The 16,873-nt window shown below is 49.3% G+C and overlaps 1 protein-coding gene across 3 annotated transcripts in view; it reads left to right on the top strand.

Moving 5' to 3' along the window:
* Positions 1-386: 386 nt before the first annotated feature.
* The window catches only part of SH3PXD2B (SH3 and PX domains 2B), a 342,591-nt gene continuing 326,104 nt past the window's right edge, over positions 387-16,873 (top strand). For 2 of the 3 annotated variants that reach the window (XM_086931583.1, XM_086931585.1), the window contains exon 1: positions 447-747. In XM_086931583.1, coding sequence (XP_086787709.1) covers positions 676-747 — 72 coding nt within the window. In that variant the 5' untranslated portion in view covers positions 447-675. Of the gene's footprint in view, positions 748-16,873 lie in introns of all 3 variants that reach the window. The other variant, XM_086931584.1, reaches the window with a different exon arrangement.

Below are 16,873 nucleotides of genomic sequence, written 5' to 3'. Positions count from 1 at the left end.
ACTGCACCTAGAGCAGCGCACAGCTCACTAAGAGGCCCCAGGCCATGAGTGACACATGCAGCTGGTCCTGGGTCTTTAGGTGATTTTAAGCTGCATTCTGAGACACAAAGTTGTGTTTTTAAGATTGCAGGTTAAGCTACAAAAAATACAAGAATGGGGTGACAGTTAGTGTAATTTGGTACCAAGCGAGCATAGAAGGCAAAGCACGTGCTCCTTGGCAGCGCTCGCACAGCGCGTCATCTCTTCAGTGTTTTGGAGAGGTGCGTTGAATAACAACAGAAAGAACCCCAGCCCTGTGGCTATTGCGCTGCCGTGCTGCTTTAAGGGGCCGGATCTCTGGGATGGGACTGCTAGGAAGGGCCGCCCCTGGAGAGCTCGGATAGGGTGTGGGTGGGTCTGGACGGGCGGGGCCGCTGGAGCCGCTGCTGAGCCAGCCCGGAGCTCTGGGAGGGAAGGAAGGAAGGAAGGAAGAAAAGAAAGGGAGCCCTGGAGCAGACATCCCAGACTGAGAGCCCAGACTACCCAGGGCCCATAGCAGCCGCTCACCCGGGCCTCCCTCTCCTCCCTGGTCCATTAGCGCCCTCGCTCCGACCCCTGACCTCTGCACTCAGCGCTGGATCCAACCCCGTTCTCTCATCCGGGAGAGTTCACCCTGAGGAGGGGGCAGGCTGAGCCATGCCCCGGAGGAGCGTCGCGGACGTGCAGGTGCTGGACGTGCAGAAGAGGCGCTTCCCCAACAAGCACTATGTGAGTACATCCCACGGCGGGGGTCGGGCACGGGTGTGAGGGGTAACAGAATGAATCTGTACACAGATGAACTGTTTACGGTGCGTGTCTGTGATTGGTGTATCTTGGCCTGCTCTGTGATCAAGAGTGGCTCTTATTAATCACACCCGTGCCATTGTGTGCGCGTGTGATTTTGGGGCGGAGTGCTCTTCTGCACACAGATCAACTAGTGAACTGCTGGTCACACATCAAAGGGAGGGGCTATTTCCAGATGAGGGGTGTGGTAGGGGTAAAAGGGAGGGGCTATTTCCAGATGCGGAGTGAGTGAAGGGGATGCTCGTCACAACTGTTGAAGGAGGCTGAAAGGCTTCACTGATCAAATATGAACATATGATTAACCTGTAGTATTTTAGGGGTAGGTATCCACAGTGTGATATGGGGGTCCTTGAAGGGAGATGGAGGGGCTCTATAGCCTGGATACAGATTAACGTGGAGTGGACGGGGATTTGTTCGGGTACTAGAGTCAGAAGTGCCTGAATCTGGCTTGGGGCGAGTGGTCGCAGGCTGGTTGGTGGGGGCAGATTTCTTCCAGCACACAGATCAGATGCAACGTGGGAAGGGATGTTGCAGACATCCGAACTGTCGGGGCAGCTCCAAGCTTCGGGGGAGGGGTGGGGAGTATGCACACAACAGATCTTTGTGCATGTATGTGAAGGGCAATCAGTCCTCGCTTGGGGATTCTTGTCTCACGCAGCAAGAGGGGCAGACAGACAATGTGGTTCTATTCTGTGCATCAACTTGGGTGGCGGGCGTCGTGGGGGGTTTGTATAGAGGGTAAGCGTAAGTCACGCTACGTCACTCAGGTTGGCATGAGTCTGCCAGCGTTTCCGGTGCGTTAGACTGTAACCTCCTGTCATTCAGCGGCTATCCCTTTGGGTGCACGTTCGTGACTGCAGTGTGCGTGCCTCCACATTTGCCACGTGCTTAGATGTCCAAGGCCGCTATACTTTTCTAAAGATGCCATTTTGAGACTCAATAACGTGAAAGAATGACCACTCTTAGCATGCACCCAATGCCAGTTCTGCAGTGATGGAAGGAAAGAGGGGCAGGGAAGAGGGCGGGCTTACGGGGGCTGCAGAAAGAGCCGACATCAGCACGCAGCCTTCCTCTACCACAGCCCAAACTGACACGTGGACAAAATGTATTTACACAGACCCGTTAAACAGGGACAGTGGTCCAAAGCGCGCAGCGCACAACATCCCCTGCATTGTCCGGTAGAAAACAACGTTTTTCCACCAGCATCTAATTTGAGCGACTTTACTCTGAAACTTGTACAAATGAGGAATCTGCGGTTTTACCATTTATAAACCAAGAAAACCTCGCTTTTAGTTGCAGTCGTTTTAAACAATAGCTAGACTGGCAGTCTGTATGGGCGCGTGCCACTTTAAATGAGCTCACGACAATCAAGACGGGCATCCCTCAGACCTGCTCAACAATCATAGATTTTATTCACCCTGTTCGTGTACCATCCATGCGGTGTATTTAGGCGTTTGAGATTAAGGCAGTGCTTAATTTGTAACACACCCTAAAAATAAAATAGTTCCAGGACTCTCGTCAGGAGACCACTGCAGCTTGCACCACACATTGCCCCTGCCATGTTGCCCGTGATCGTAACAACACAACAGCTAACCATCACACTCCTACAAGTGTGACAGCTCGGATATGCCAGGCTTCGAAAGCCGTAAGAATGGCTTGGGCAGCAGGTAATTGTCATTTTAATGTGTATTGACTTAAAAATTACCTGTTGTTGTGGTCATCTCCAAATTAGCCAAGCATCGCCACCTTGTGGCAGACTGTCACAAGCACTTGACAATTAAGTGCCGGTGCCGCGCACTGGAAACCATCAGCTCAAATTAAGCACTGGATTATGGACGTTTGAAGGGTGATTTAAAAACATTCTTAAGGATAACACCAGTATTGAAATGGTAGGTGGCGGAAAGTGTACACTATAGTGTGTATAAGAAAAACACATTACCCGTGAAAATCAACACAAAATGACTGAATACCTCTGGAAAAATACTGGGCGCCCTCTGGGTTTCACATAAGATGTGATTGCCTAACTGCCTGCCATAATAACTCAGTATTGACACACAGGACAAGATTAATATCCTTATGGGGAGCAGAGCTGAGTGGCAGAGAGTGACATGGAGTACTGTGGAATAGGGTGAAGTGGGTTGGAGTAGATTGAGGTAGTGGGGTGGGTGGATTGGATTGGGGTAGAGTGGTTTGGATTTAGTGGGATAGATGGGAGTGGGTGGACTGGATGGAGTGGATTGAAATGGGGTGAGGTGAATTGGATTTGGGTGGATTGGAGTGGGGTGAATTAGTGTATTGGAATGTGGTGGGATGGATTGGAGTGCAGTGGGCTGGATGGATTAGATTGAGTGAGGTGGAATGAACTGGGGTGGGTTGTATTGAGTTGGGATAGAGTGGGGTATTTTGGACTGCAGTTGGGTGGACTGGATTAGATTGTGGTGGATAGGAGTAGGGGTACTGGATTGGCATGTGGTGGGGTGGATCGAAGTGAAGTAGATTGGATTTCATTGGGGTGGATTGCATTGCAGAGAGGTGTATTGGGGTGGTGCGGATTGGATTGGGGTGGTGCGGATTGGATTGGGGTGGTGCGGATTGGATTGGAGTGGTGCGGATTGGATTGGAGTGGTGCGGATTGGATTGGAGTGGTGCGGATTGGATTGGAGTGGTGCGGATTGGATTGGAGTGGTGCGGATTGGATTGGATTGGAGTGGTGCGGATTGGATTGGAGTGGTGCGGATTGGATTGGAGTGGTGCGGATTGGATTGGAGTGGTGCGGATTGGATTGGAGTGGTGCGGATTGGATTGGAGTGGTGCGGATTGGATTGGAGTGGTGCGGATTGGATTGGAGTGGTGCGGATTGGATTGGAGTGGTGCGGATTGGAGCGGTGGGGCGAGGATTGGAGCGGTGGGGCGAGGATTGGAGCGGTGGGGCGCGGATTGGAGCGGTGGGGCGCGGATTGGAGCGGTGGGGCGCGGATTGGAGCGGTGGGGCGCGGATTGGAGCGGTGGGGCGCGGATTGGAGTGGTGGGGCGTGGATTCGAGCGGTGCAGTGTGGATTGGATTGGAGTGGAGCGGATTGGAGTGGTGCAGGTCAGATTGGATTTGGGGATTGTTGGACTTGGCCCTTAAGGCAGGTTCACCCCTAATCTTTTTGCTTTTAATCTGTGATATGTGTGGATGATTCTCTGGTCTGTGCGCACTTTTTCTCTGTGTCCCAGAGTAAAGTGCGTGCATGTAGTTAGGCTGGCCTGCTCTCCCATAGGGATGCATGGGGAATGTCTGTGCCCCTAGAAGTTCCTGATGTGTGGGGAGTGCATGCTCGAATTTGGTATGTGCTAGTTCGTGAGAATGAATGCTTCGCAATGGTGTAGGTGGTATGTGTGTGTCATGTGTAGAAATGCCATTTCTAGGACTTGGCATATTACTGTAAAATATGCCTGCAGTGTGATTGGCTGGAGGTGGCTGGTGAGCCTGGCTCCAGGAAGGCTGGATGGGTCTGCCTGGTGGTGAGTGTGAGATTAGCATGCTTGATGGCTTGGGAGGAGTGCACCTGGTCCCTAATGGGCCTGGACTTTCCCCACACAATGCTGGCTCCACCCCCTGTAGTGCGGCTGATGTCCCTAGCCCTGCCAGTGAATAGAGAGGGTGGTTGAGGTAAACAGAGTACTTCAAAACCAGCTGCGACTGGTTTTCCCCCACCCTGCACCCATGAGACAAAGGGATTTTGCTGTATAAGAAGGGGCTGTGTCCCCATACAATTTGTTCTTTGGTTTTCTTCCAGGATCCTTGCCAGAGGGGGCTGTTGCTGCTGCTGGGGCCAAGAGGACCGCCACTTGGCTGTCTCCCTGCCTGGAGACCCAGTGTGCTGGCTCTGGCCCTGCCTTGCCCCTCTGCCTGCCTCCAGACCCTGCTGGAGCTTTGCTGTGCCTGGAGGCGCTCTGACTTTGATTTATAGCGCTAGGCGCGCTTGTATTTCCTTGAAGCGCTGAGCGCGCTTCTCCTTTGCTCCCAGAGCGCTTGGGAGCGCTTTATTGACCTTGCCGGTGCCCACCCGGCATCAGAGCCGATTTGCCGATTTTTGGCGAGCGAGTGCCCACCTCGCTTTATCTTTTAATTTAAAGCCGGTGCCCACCCGGCATTGCCTGTGCTGTTTGTAGTATTTACGAGCCGGTGCCCACCCGGCATTGCCCCGTGATCACCGCCGCAGCCCAGGAGCCTTGAAACCTGTTGCCGGGCCGCTGCCTAGTGCGACCCGGAAGTCCCGCCTCCTGACCCCCAGGGCCGCGCTGCCATTGGCGGCCCCAGCGGAAGTCAGGCGGCGTGCAGCGAGACGAGGCCAGGCGGGAGGCGAAGGAATCAGCCGGCCCCGTCCTCGAGGCTCCCCAAGTGAAGGAGAGCCCCGCGCCGACCAGCCGAGGAGACGCCTCCAGCCGCCAGACCCGGTGAGTGCCTGCAAGAGGAGAGGGGCGTCAGGACACATTGTCGGTGTCCGCCCCTCCCCCCGTAGCGCGATCTCGCCCCCCAGTGCGCTCAGTGAGGGCAGGTTCCTTGTGCTTATGAGCGGCCCCAGTTGGCAGAGGGCCGCTCCGACGATCCCGGGCATGTTTTGTTAGTTGAGCCCAAGAGGCTCTTGAGGGCAATGGTAGTTGTTCCCGTTTTCGAGCCCCAGCGAGGCTCATTGCCCTAACTGTATTTACGAGCCCCGAGGCTCGAGGGGGCATCTCATTGATTTAGAGCGCTGAGCTCTACGGTGCCACATTTGTTCAGCGAGCCCTGAGAGGCTCTAGGGGGACACAGGCAGCTAGTTGGTTGTAGCCCCGAGGCTCCCACGCTGTGTCTCCCCACTTTGTTCTTGAGCCCTCCTGGCTCCAACGTTGCCCAGTCCTGTTCAACAACTGTCCAGCACTTAGTGGACAGTTGCCACGTTTAGGCTTTGTGTTCTGTGCTGCCTGCGCAGACCCCCCTGACACTGAGACTCGGGGCATTCCGCCCCTTTCGAGGCCAGTTGGCCTGAGGGACCTTTTGAGTGTTGTGCTATGTGCACCCCGCGCATTGTGATTTCTTTGTATGTGATTCTTGCGCAAAATGTTCTAATCTGCACCTCTGTGTTTATTATCTCATGTGCAATTGTTGATGTCCCACTTTATGTTTATCCCCTTTGTTAGGTGTGCCCTGCATAGAGGATTGTTGACGTCCCACTTTATGTTTATCCCCTTTGTTAGGTGTGCCCTGCATAGAGGATTGTTGATGTCCCATTTTATGTTTAGGTTTCCTTCCCTTTGCTAAGAGTGAATTGCTTAGGTGTTGGTATTCCTTCCTTAGGTCCTGATGCTAGGGTCCTAGTTACCTGCGTATTTTCCTACAGTGTTTTAGGGTTGCGTAGGAGGTCTTTACTCTGTCCCAGTGATTACTGGATGTGTGTTGCATTTACAATTTTGGTGCTAATCATTCAATGTTTATGTCCTAAGTGTATACCTACCAGTACTATTTTCTAACAAGTGCCTACCTCTGACAGTGGTCCATGTGGCCCTGTCCTGTACATAATTCCCCTTGTAAATTCTGCCCGTGCCCCTGGCACATTGTAAAGTTTGCGTGTGTTATCTAATGTGTTTTTATTAGAATACAAAGGCTATTTTTTCATATAACCTTGTATGGAGTCTTTCTTTGTGGTGGGCCTTGGGTGTTGTTGCTGGGGTGCGTGCGCAAATACTTAACTCATACCGCCTCCAAGTTTAGCCTTTTTTTTTTTTTTTTTTTTTAAATTTTTTGTAAACCTTTATTGTGCATTAGTAAAAGAACAAATACGGGCCCACAACCAACAGGCCGGCCACGAATACGTTTGAAGCACCAAAGCAAGCAATACGGTGACACAGTAACACATCAGTACGATAAGCAAGCATTTAAAAGTTACACTGTAGAGCATCGTGATACCGTGTCCCAGGAACAATGAAGGTTTGTTTTACGTTTTTGTTGCAGCTATTGAAGTTCGACATTTTGGTCTTTTACATAAACAATAGGCTAAGAAAGTGGAGTCCGTGCAAGCATGAAGTGATAGTAACAACAAGTTTACCACGCAATCAAATTACCCACTAGTCAAGTCCCTCCAGGCAGCATGGCAGCGCAAAATTTGTACAACAGGAGTTACACATCTAACATCATACCAGTGTCCACCGCCACCCACCCCTTACCTGTATCAGACACGGACCCAAGATAGAATAAAGAGGGAGAAACAAAACAAAGAAAAAAATCAAGGCACCATAGAAACTGAAATCAAGAAACTAAAATCCCATCCCCCAACCCCCCACCCTACACGCATGCAGAGGCTACGGCCTACCCCCCCCCCAGCAGTGTGTCTGTCGCCCAATAAACCCGAAATATAGGACAAGGAAGAAAGAAGAGAAAAGAAAAAGGAATAATTATAACATCTGAAATATAGAGAGTAAGAAAAGAGTATTCTAGTCTATAACTCCCATAAAAGAGAAAGAGGCCGTGAGGAGGGCCAGTTACACATACTCCCGGTCACCACCGGCCCCATAAACATCCTCCACCCCAAATATCATCAGCACGATAGAAATAGCAAACAATATGGCAAACGGGGAGAGTCACTTCTAAATGTGCAGACAAATCAGACAGAAATCAGTCCCAACCTAGTCCCCGCCCGCCGGTGTGTCAATTCCACTAAAGAAACCGCCTAGCCCTGGCCCGATCTTGGATGTCCCCCCATGCCCACCCTCCATGGAAAGCCAATACCTTCTGAGACAAAGAAACAAAATGGCCGCAATGAGAGAGGGGGAGGTACATGAGCACAAAATGGACGTCGCCAGCCTCCAAGAAGTTCATTGTCCTCGATTAAAAGTCCCTCCGATACATCCAGATGGCAAAAGTTCCACAACAGGGAGAGCGAAATCCCCAAAGAAAGAGCAAGCGAGGGGGCGAGAGACCATGCTTCCAGTGCCCAAAACAGTGGCGATGTTGAATGAGGCAGAGATTCAGTCTCGGAACGAGAGGGAAACAAAGTAGCACCAACAGGACTGATGGGTGGCCGTGAGTCGCTACAAGTACCGGCAATAACAGTACTAATTTCGCTATGAGCACTCGGAGACATTGTATCCCAGTCAGTCAGCTGCAAGTGCAAATCCAAACATTGTCGGGAACAGACCCTCCGCTCCCGCCCCAGATCGAGCACACATGCATCAAGCTTCTCACCCAGTGTACAATAGTCATGTTCCATCGCTGATCGTAGTGCACCCAGAGCAGCTAAAACATCTCCATAAGTCCACGCAGGCTGCGGTCCCTTTGGCTCCAAATCATAGGAGGATGAATGTGATCTGGCCCCCAGCTTGGACGTGAGATCGCAGTTCCAAGGCGAGGGTGGGCAATCCTCCCCACGTTGCAAGTAAGCAGGCATCGCCATCTTGCCTACGATCCAGTGCTAGAGCTGGGGGGGGGGGGGGGGTTGCGAGGCACGACCGATTTTCAGTTCAATCCCTTGGTGCCTCCAAGGTCAACCCTCGGCCAGCGGTTCTAGCAGTGAGCCGCATCGACTTAGTTGATTAGGCAGGGCGGAGGGGGGGGGGGGCTCGCCGATGCCAGGCAAGAGCAGCGATGGGGTCCAAACAATACTCCGTCAGCGCCAAACAAAGGAGTCTCGCACACAACACGTCTCCGCCCCGCACTCGCGCTACAATTTCAATGCGCGACAAGACCCTGGCAGCCTGTGCAGGTCAGTCTGTGTCCCGGGCAAAGGCAGCACTTCCCAAACTCCGGCCCCCAAGCGAGCAGCCCGGCCGTCACGGAGCCCGCGAGGTCCGGCGGCGCGCAGCGATGTGAGCGGGGGTCCAGGGCTGCGAGGCAATTTTCAGATATCTTCGGTCACCGGGCGGGCGGAGGACTCGGAGGAACGCTGGCGAAGTCAGCACATCTTCCCGCACGTCCCGCCGTTGATTCACCTCAGGATATTGAGCAGGATTCCGGTACGGGACTCAAGGGCCGGCGGAGCCGAGAGCCTACACGTCCGCTCCGGTCGCCATCTTGGCTCCTCCCCCCCCAAGTTTAGCCTTGACTGCTCGCGCCACGTTACCTAGAGGGTGAGCAGGGGTTACCTTGGCGTGTGACTCCCTTGCCCTGACCTTAGGAATGGTGATCCCTGACTGACCTTGACGCGAGTCTTGGCCAGCCAGGGTCCCGTTTCTAACAGGGATGTTTTGGATTGACTTGGAGCAGATTGGATGGGGGGTGTTTTGGGTTGGAGTGGGGGCAGGTTGTTTTGGGTCGGAGTAGGGGCCGGGTTGTTTTGGGTCGGAGTAGGGGCCGGGTTGTTTTGGGTCGTAGTAGTGGGCGGGTTGTTTTGGGTCGGAGTAGGGGGCGGGATGTTTTGGGTCGGAGTGGGGCAAATTAGAGTGAAGCAGATTGGAGTGGGGTGGGTTGGAAGGATTGGGGTAGGTTTGGATGATTGAGGTGCATTGGATTGGGGTGAGGTGTTTGGATTGGATTGGTCTGAGGTTGATTGGATTGAGTGGGGCAGATTGATGTGGGGTGGTTTGGCGTGGAGTCGAATGGGGCTCTTTGAAGGGAGATGGGCAAGGGTGTACTGCAAGAGTATGTGTTAAAGATTCATTTCAGAAATTACACATAAGAAAGAAACAATGTCACTTTACAATAAGATAATAAGCATCTTTTGAGAACAGCGCCAGGATCAAAATCAAAAGAAAACATGAGTTCAAACTGAGAAAAAGAAGACATGGCAAAATAAAAGAAGGTTAACTATAGGAAATAAAACTTTGCAATTTTGTTTGTCCTGGTGGGCACGTTTTGGCCAGTCACGCACTTTCTGTTTGCAGGGGACTGTAAGTTAAAAAGAGTAAATTAAGTACCTCAGTCACGTCGGGAGCAGCGGACAGGCACTAATTAAGTTGAATCAATCAGTGCTTGGTCCCTACTCCACAGAGAAGAACAGAAAGGATGTTAGGCCTGCAGTGACTAATTACGAGGCTGTAATGAAGAGTGTTGTGCAAGCCAACAAATGGGCAAGCAATGGGTGGGCTCTAAGCCCTTTTTGGATACAAGAGTATCTCACAAGCGAGACACGTGCTAGTGCATCCTCTCACAGGCTCGACCCTTAAAATTGCTAGTGTCATAATCTGGGGCTCATAAATTGAGATGGGAAATAGTTTAAACAAGTATTATAATCTCGATTAAATTATACTCCGTATCATTTGCTTTATTTATATAAAAAATGTGGGCAGCATAAAATTCTGTGGAATACATTTTATATGTTCAAAGAACAATTTAACCTGACAAGGTCAGTATTCACACAGGAATCTAGGTCCTCAATGAGTACTTTATGGTCTAAAAAGTCCACCAACTTGTATTTGATGAAGAGGAGTGAAGGATATAGATGAAAGTAACGCACGAGAGGGCGAGGTGTGGTGCAGTGGCCCGGGCAGCTAACTCTGGAGCGCAGGGCTCCCAGTTCGATTCCTGGCACTGGCGGCTGCTCAGCTCACCACCATGTGACTCTGGGCAATAGCTCACTTAATATCCCCGACGAGACCCATAGGGGTGATTAGTTTGCGCTTTACAAATACTAGGTTTACAAGAGGGTCATGAGGAGAGATCACCTATCCATTCCTCAACAGATGTAAGACATTCCTACAGACACTAGTGGAGAAAACCTATTCAAGACCGAAAAGGGAAATATCAGAATATTATCATAAATATGTGTATGAAAACAACAACATGAAATGACTGCTATTAAAGATAAAGACCAAAGGAAGAATAATGGTGGCACAAGAGAGGAGAACCATGTGGTACTTCATGAGATAAATAAGTAAAAGCTGAGGCAATCTGAACTGTGGTGTTGGATCCAAGATGACAATACTGAAGGGAGTTAGAAACAGAAGAAAAAGTATGGTGTGTCAAACACTTCTGACAAATCAAGTGGTGTCAAATTGGAAGGAAAAACAGTGATCATGTACCTGGCAAAATAAGTTGGATGCCTAAGGACGTTTAGTCTCTGTATTGTGACTGAAAGCTGGACAGAAGATGGACAATAGTATGTTATTGGCAGGGAAAAAGGACACATTTGTGAATTTAAAATTAGTCTTACTTTTTGTGCGAAATAATACATTCACATGTTGTGGTTGACAAAAAAAACGAGCTTGGTTTATTTCATGGGTACACGCAAAGATTTTCCCAGGAACCAAAAAGGCTGGTCTGTTATGTGATTAAGGACCACATTGACGACAGCAAGGTGGTTTCGAATGGGCTGTAAGGAGGGTGTAGGGGTGCAAAACATGTACATCTGGTGACAGAGTTGCACAATGAGAAACCAGAAAACTTGGATGAATCCCAATCTTGATCAAATTTTGTGATGTGCCTACGCAATTGCTGTATTTAATTTTGCCTCCTTTTCCTTCATGATCACATATGATGACCTCGAAATACACGTATAATAATTTTATAAATATTATAAAAATGTATAATGATGTTTCTGCCTTATAGCAACCCAAGCCCCCCAAAGTAAACACAGAACTGACTTCACTATTGGCGTTTGTTGTCTGGTTGAAGCATGCATGTTTCTAAATTCATGTTTGAAAACTATCACTTAAAAAAAATACTTCACAATGTACTGATGTAATCTGATGTACTAAGGTGAAACGGTTCTGCTAGTTAATGAAATACACTTTTTGAATTTTGAAGAGACTATCGTGTTTACAGATTTGCTGCTAGATGTCTTTAAATATGAAGGTGTCCCTAACGTTAAGTGGTGCAGGGTACCCTAGTTACTTCCTTTCTTTAACTTCAATTGACCTTTAAAGAAATGCTTACCCTTTTTATTTGACATCTTTTTAAGTCTGGTGCTGAGTTCAGTAAACAGCATCCCAGGACTGCTGTTCACTAGGAGACCGGCCGCATGTAAAGTTCAGGAGGGCCGCATGCGGCCCTTGGTCCACACTTTGAGTATCACTGGTTTATTCAATGAAAGTAAGACAATAGCAAACTCGAGGCAGGGAAGACGCCTATTGTAATGGAGATGTTGGAAAAGAAGAACCAATGTGGAAGCCGCAAAGGATAGGTGTGCTGTTCAGTTCAGAGAGCAAGTAGTCAATATTGTGAACTAATAGTCACAAATCAGTGTTAAGTTACTTCTTTATTGGCACTGTAGACGCCTGAGAAAAGCTGGGACCAGAGTGGGTTTTGTGTCAGCTGGTCACATTGATTATGTGCCCTGACTTCAGTGTTAACAACGTACATGTGATTGACCTCCATTTTCTATGGCAATGTTAGACTTTTAGCAGAACTTATATTTTCATTTAACGATGGAGTAGAGAGGTGTTAGACCTTATACAGAAAGAAATAAACATTATCAGTACGGGATGTAGCAGGTCAACACGTTTCCTTCCTCCAACTTCTAAGATTGTATTTGGTGTCCAACAGTGTCTTGTGCTTTTTATGGAGATGTATTGTATAGAGATTCATAGTTATCCCTATGTTTTGGCAGGAAATAGTGTTGAACGCACTCTTAGCTTGCTAATGTTTCGGCCTTTTTTTTTTTTCAACCTCATATTTTCTTCTTGATCATCTACTTCTCCGTGCTGTGTCGCTACAACGACCTTATACTTTACGTTTAGCCGTATAGTCAGTGGTTTTGTTAGATCTGTATTTTACAGAGCGCTGACCTTGCAAGAGAAACACAAGTGTATATATTTTGGAGTTCATATATGCGATGACTGTAGTGTTTATCCTCCTTATATCCGTGCCTACTTCGCACGCAAGGACAAGACTTTTGCCCTCTTTCAGGTTGAGCAGGTGTAGTAAGTGCTGGATAAATACAATTACAATACCACGCAATTTTTACGAGGCAACATTGCAAGATCCAGAATTTTCCAGCTCGGATCAGAGAAAATGTGCAATATTACCACGTTATTCATCATTTCGAGGTGTGAAATTCAGGCTGGGTATATTAACGTAGTTCCCAGGAAATGACACACTTGATGGTTGCAGCTTTTACCGGATACGGAAATACACCCTTGAATACCAGGGTACCCAAAAGGAGGCTTCCAGGCCCTTTTACTTTAACTGATGACGAGCAGACCATGTTCTTAAGAGAGCACAGTGGGCTGGGGACTGATTAGGAGGTCAGGCATAGGTCAGAGAGAGGAAGGCAGGCTGCCACCCTTTTTTTTCTTGTATTACATATAAAGAGTTGCACTTGCCCGAACACGTTAGTAGGTGCACCCTTCCAGCAATATAAGGTGCGCCTTTTTAAATTCCTTTCTGATGAGCTGCCAGCACCATGGAGTTAAGACCATCCGAGATGACAAATTGGGGCTGGAAATATCACTTTCTGACCCAAAACAGCTCCTCTATGCGACTGTATTGCTAGGAAGCAATTTTATAACCAATCAGTATTCACTGTTAGGGCTGCTTTGGAGAAAGCACACGCTTGCGCTGCTTTATCACAACACTATTCTCTGCGCAGCGGGTGGCAGTGGGATTGGTGCTTTTGGGATGTGGGTGGGTGTTCTGCCTCGAGGCACGTGCCTGTTGTATCACATTATAAGTGTGTCCCAGAGGCAAATTCACAAACTTAAAGAGGCTTTGAAAAGGGTGGCTCCGTGTCCCCCCTGTTGTGGGAAACCAAGACTCTACAGGGTGTGGGAGGTAAGGTTACTGCCCCCTCGGCCCCAACCACAGTTCTGTATTAAGGTGTATCAACCAGACTCGAGCAGTTATACCAGTGTACAATGAGCAACCACAACCGTTGTGTGGACCCCTTTTGAGCCATACAACTGAAGAACAAAGTATGTGCAGAAAAGACAAAGGGTACTGACGTAGAACTATTAGGTGGGCATTCTATACTATTTTACATGACGCCAGGGTCTAGGGTGAACAAAGTAAACACAAGGAGATGATGGAAGGAGTGCTGAAACTTTTCAAACACTCACCCGCTGTCACAGATCTCGGTTGAATCCACCATCGTTCTTTAGCTCACTTCACCACCCCAGTTCGGACCCAGCCATTTGCAAATCAGTCTTGACCCTGTGTCTCATGGGAACAGTCCAGCCCGAAATGCCAAGCCATGTCTTCCCTGGACCAGAAACAAGCTACCGAGGACCGGTTTCAGGCTAACAGCCCTCATCAGCCAGGCTCGCTTGAATCCAGTGGCAAAGTAAACAAGGGATCCACGTCTGGGCGTACCCTGCCAACTTAGGGCGAACAAAGCAAACACAAGGAGATAATGCACGTAGCACTGAAACTTTTCAGACACTCACCCCCAGTCACAGATCTGGGTTAAATCCATCATCGTTCTTTAGCTCACTTCCCACTCTAGGATCAGACTGCCCAGAGGCATTTCCGCGACTGCACACATAGCTAGGAACAAGATGACTGCAGCTAAAGTCCTGGTAGAGGAGGGACGCCTCACCAGATATTGGGTTCAGTGGCTGTGTGGAGTTCTTTGAGTAATATGCAGATCATAGCTTTGAAGCTTGTCTGGGTTCCTTCAGCCTTTTATCCTTACGAGGCCGATAAACCAGTACCCTTGACCAGGGCCGTTCTGACTCTTATCATTCCAGTGCCAGAGTTCATTCGTGCTGTGATGACTCCTGTATAGGAGCTCCGTTTTAATGAGCAGAGGGGCGTTGGAAGCCCCCAGGGGATTGACCACTTTCTTTGATGTGAACGTGAGAGCGGCTTGTATCTGAGCAGGCGCACATCTGGATTTGTACTTCGAGCACAAAGGGCGCTTGATGTCCGAATTCTGCGCGAGCAGTCATGCTGTCTCACCTCACCTCAGACTGCCAGTCTCTCTGTGAGCTTAACCACAGACTGGCTGACCGCTAGACTGTCTCATCCTCGGCACTTACTTCTGCGCATTGTGTCGCACTTTAAGTCTCTGTCACTTCCGGATTTGTCTGTCTCGCTTTAAGCGGCCTTTCGTAAAGGATGTCCATTCTCCTCCTCCCGCCTTTGAGTGAGTTGCATCCAGACTGCTAGTTTCGCCCTTGACCGGTCTTTTCTTTATGCCTCTGGAATGGCAGCCTCGCTCTAAGCGATAGTCTCTTCCTCAGACAGCCTCCCCAAAAGTAGACTTCTGTAATCTGTCTCTTTCACTCTAGACTGCCATAACTGCAGCACCAAAACTACTGATGTCGTTAGGAGTGATGCTGTGCGCCTGCCCGAGGCCACGCAGTGGCCATCAGGAGGGCGGGCTCCTAGTCACGGAGGGCTGTCCCGCCCCCGCATGACGCGGTAGTTCCTCTCCTGAGGCAGTCTCCCCTGGTTGGTGGAGACTGGTAGTGATGCACGTCCGGGGCGGTGGGGAGGAGCCGTCTGGAGTACTTCAGACCCCTGCCCTGTTGGGGAGGCCTCTTTGCCGCCCCGGACGTCGCAGTTCCATGTTGGGACACTCTTTTCCCGCCCTTCCTCTAACCCAGAGTGTCGGCTTGAGGGGGCTCCGGGGGGAGCTTTTAATATGTTTCTTTTTCGTTGCAGGCGGAGTTACTGGGCGATCCGGAAGAAGAGAGGTGCAAACGCTGGACGTCAGCGGGCACATAGGGGTGCCAGAGCATAACCTCAGAGCCTAACCTGTAACCTCATGGGAGGTGCAGGAATCCGTGTCGGCGCCCCAGTAGTCCTTCGGGCGGTTGTGGGCCTGCGCAACCGGGGGTTTGCCTAGTCACGCCCCGTAATGGGCGTGTCATTATAATTATGGTAATTGTACAACAGTTGGGTGGTTCGCCACTGTGTTGTTTGGCTCAACAGGCGGGCAGGTGGCGAGAATGCGGCCTGCCTTAGGATCGCCCGTAAGCTAACCCACCGTCATTACATATGTTGTATGTAATAAACCTGCAGCAATTTTTACCCAAACCTAATACTTGTGTCTTTGTGTTATTCGCGGGTTTGGGCATGTGGGGCGGGGGTTCATGTGGCCCTGATGTGACTATGTGCTTTGAAACCGACTGGACGACATCACAGGAGGTGACTATACCTGCCCTCTGACTCAACAGGGGGCGACATTTCAAAGTGATATCTCTGAGGTTTCCTTTCAAAATGTTACAATTGCTGTTGCTAAATAAAAAGAAACTACAAATTTAAAAAATAACTCTTCGGCCCATATTTACTTTTTACGTGGGTAAGAGTGCATCATCACGTGGGGGTTTTCAGCGCAAACTGACTTGAACGGCAGCGCTCATCAACTTTTAAATACAAAAAAAAATTTGAGCGGAAAGTTTGTGAGGGCTGCATCAACATCCCTTTGCGTGGTGGATTGCTGAGCGCGTGGCAATTTATGCAAAGGAATGTAACAGTGAAGGGACCGCACAAACGAACACCCATACGTTTTCATGCTAAAGTCAGAGCAACAAAATAGCACCGTGTTTTGCTGGAAATCTTAGCGACAAATAAAACAAGTAGCAAATGCAACATTGTGTGAAGCTGACACGTGCACGCTGTGTAATTGACGCAGAATTACAGTTTGTGTGGCTAACCTATGGATGGTTGGGCTTGCATTCATTTTTTTTACTAGAACATTTTACCACATGTAAAATCTCACTTGTGGCACGGCTGGGTTGCCTTTGCGCAATGTCGAGTATCCCACCACAATGGCTTTTTTACAGTGTGTGCTTCCAGTAACCTCTTTTCAGCAGAAATCTTGCTAACTCTGACACTACACAATTTCCCCCCATTCCTGCCAAGCAGTGCTGCAATCTTTCATGCAGCTCTATGTTGCCTGAACAATAGTCAATCTAAGCCTTTATGCAACTGTAATTAAATAACAAAAATATACTACAACAAACCGCTATTTTAGTTGGCTACATGTATCAACTGGGCTGATGCCACATAGACTAAGGGAAAAGAACACACATGCCAGGAACAGCCTCATATGCCCTGGTGTCTTTACTCTCCAAGTGTTGTTTCATATCAAGAGGTTCAGCCATTAAATACCCACTCACAATCGCATATACTCCGGTCCAGCTTCGGGATGGCCAGGTAAGAACGCGCATGACCAGTTTCGGCTTCAGTGTCAAATGCATGTGCCTGCAT

The sequence above is a fragment of the Lissotriton vulgaris genome, chromosome 7 (genome assembly GCF_964263255.1).
Source record: "Lissotriton vulgaris chromosome 7, aLisVul1.2, whole genome shotgun sequence".
Taxonomy (NCBI): domain Eukaryota; kingdom Metazoa; phylum Chordata; class Amphibia; order Caudata; family Salamandridae; genus Lissotriton; species Lissotriton vulgaris.
Note: the sequence above shows the minus strand (reverse complement) of the source record. Positions and strands in the feature narration are given on the sequence as shown.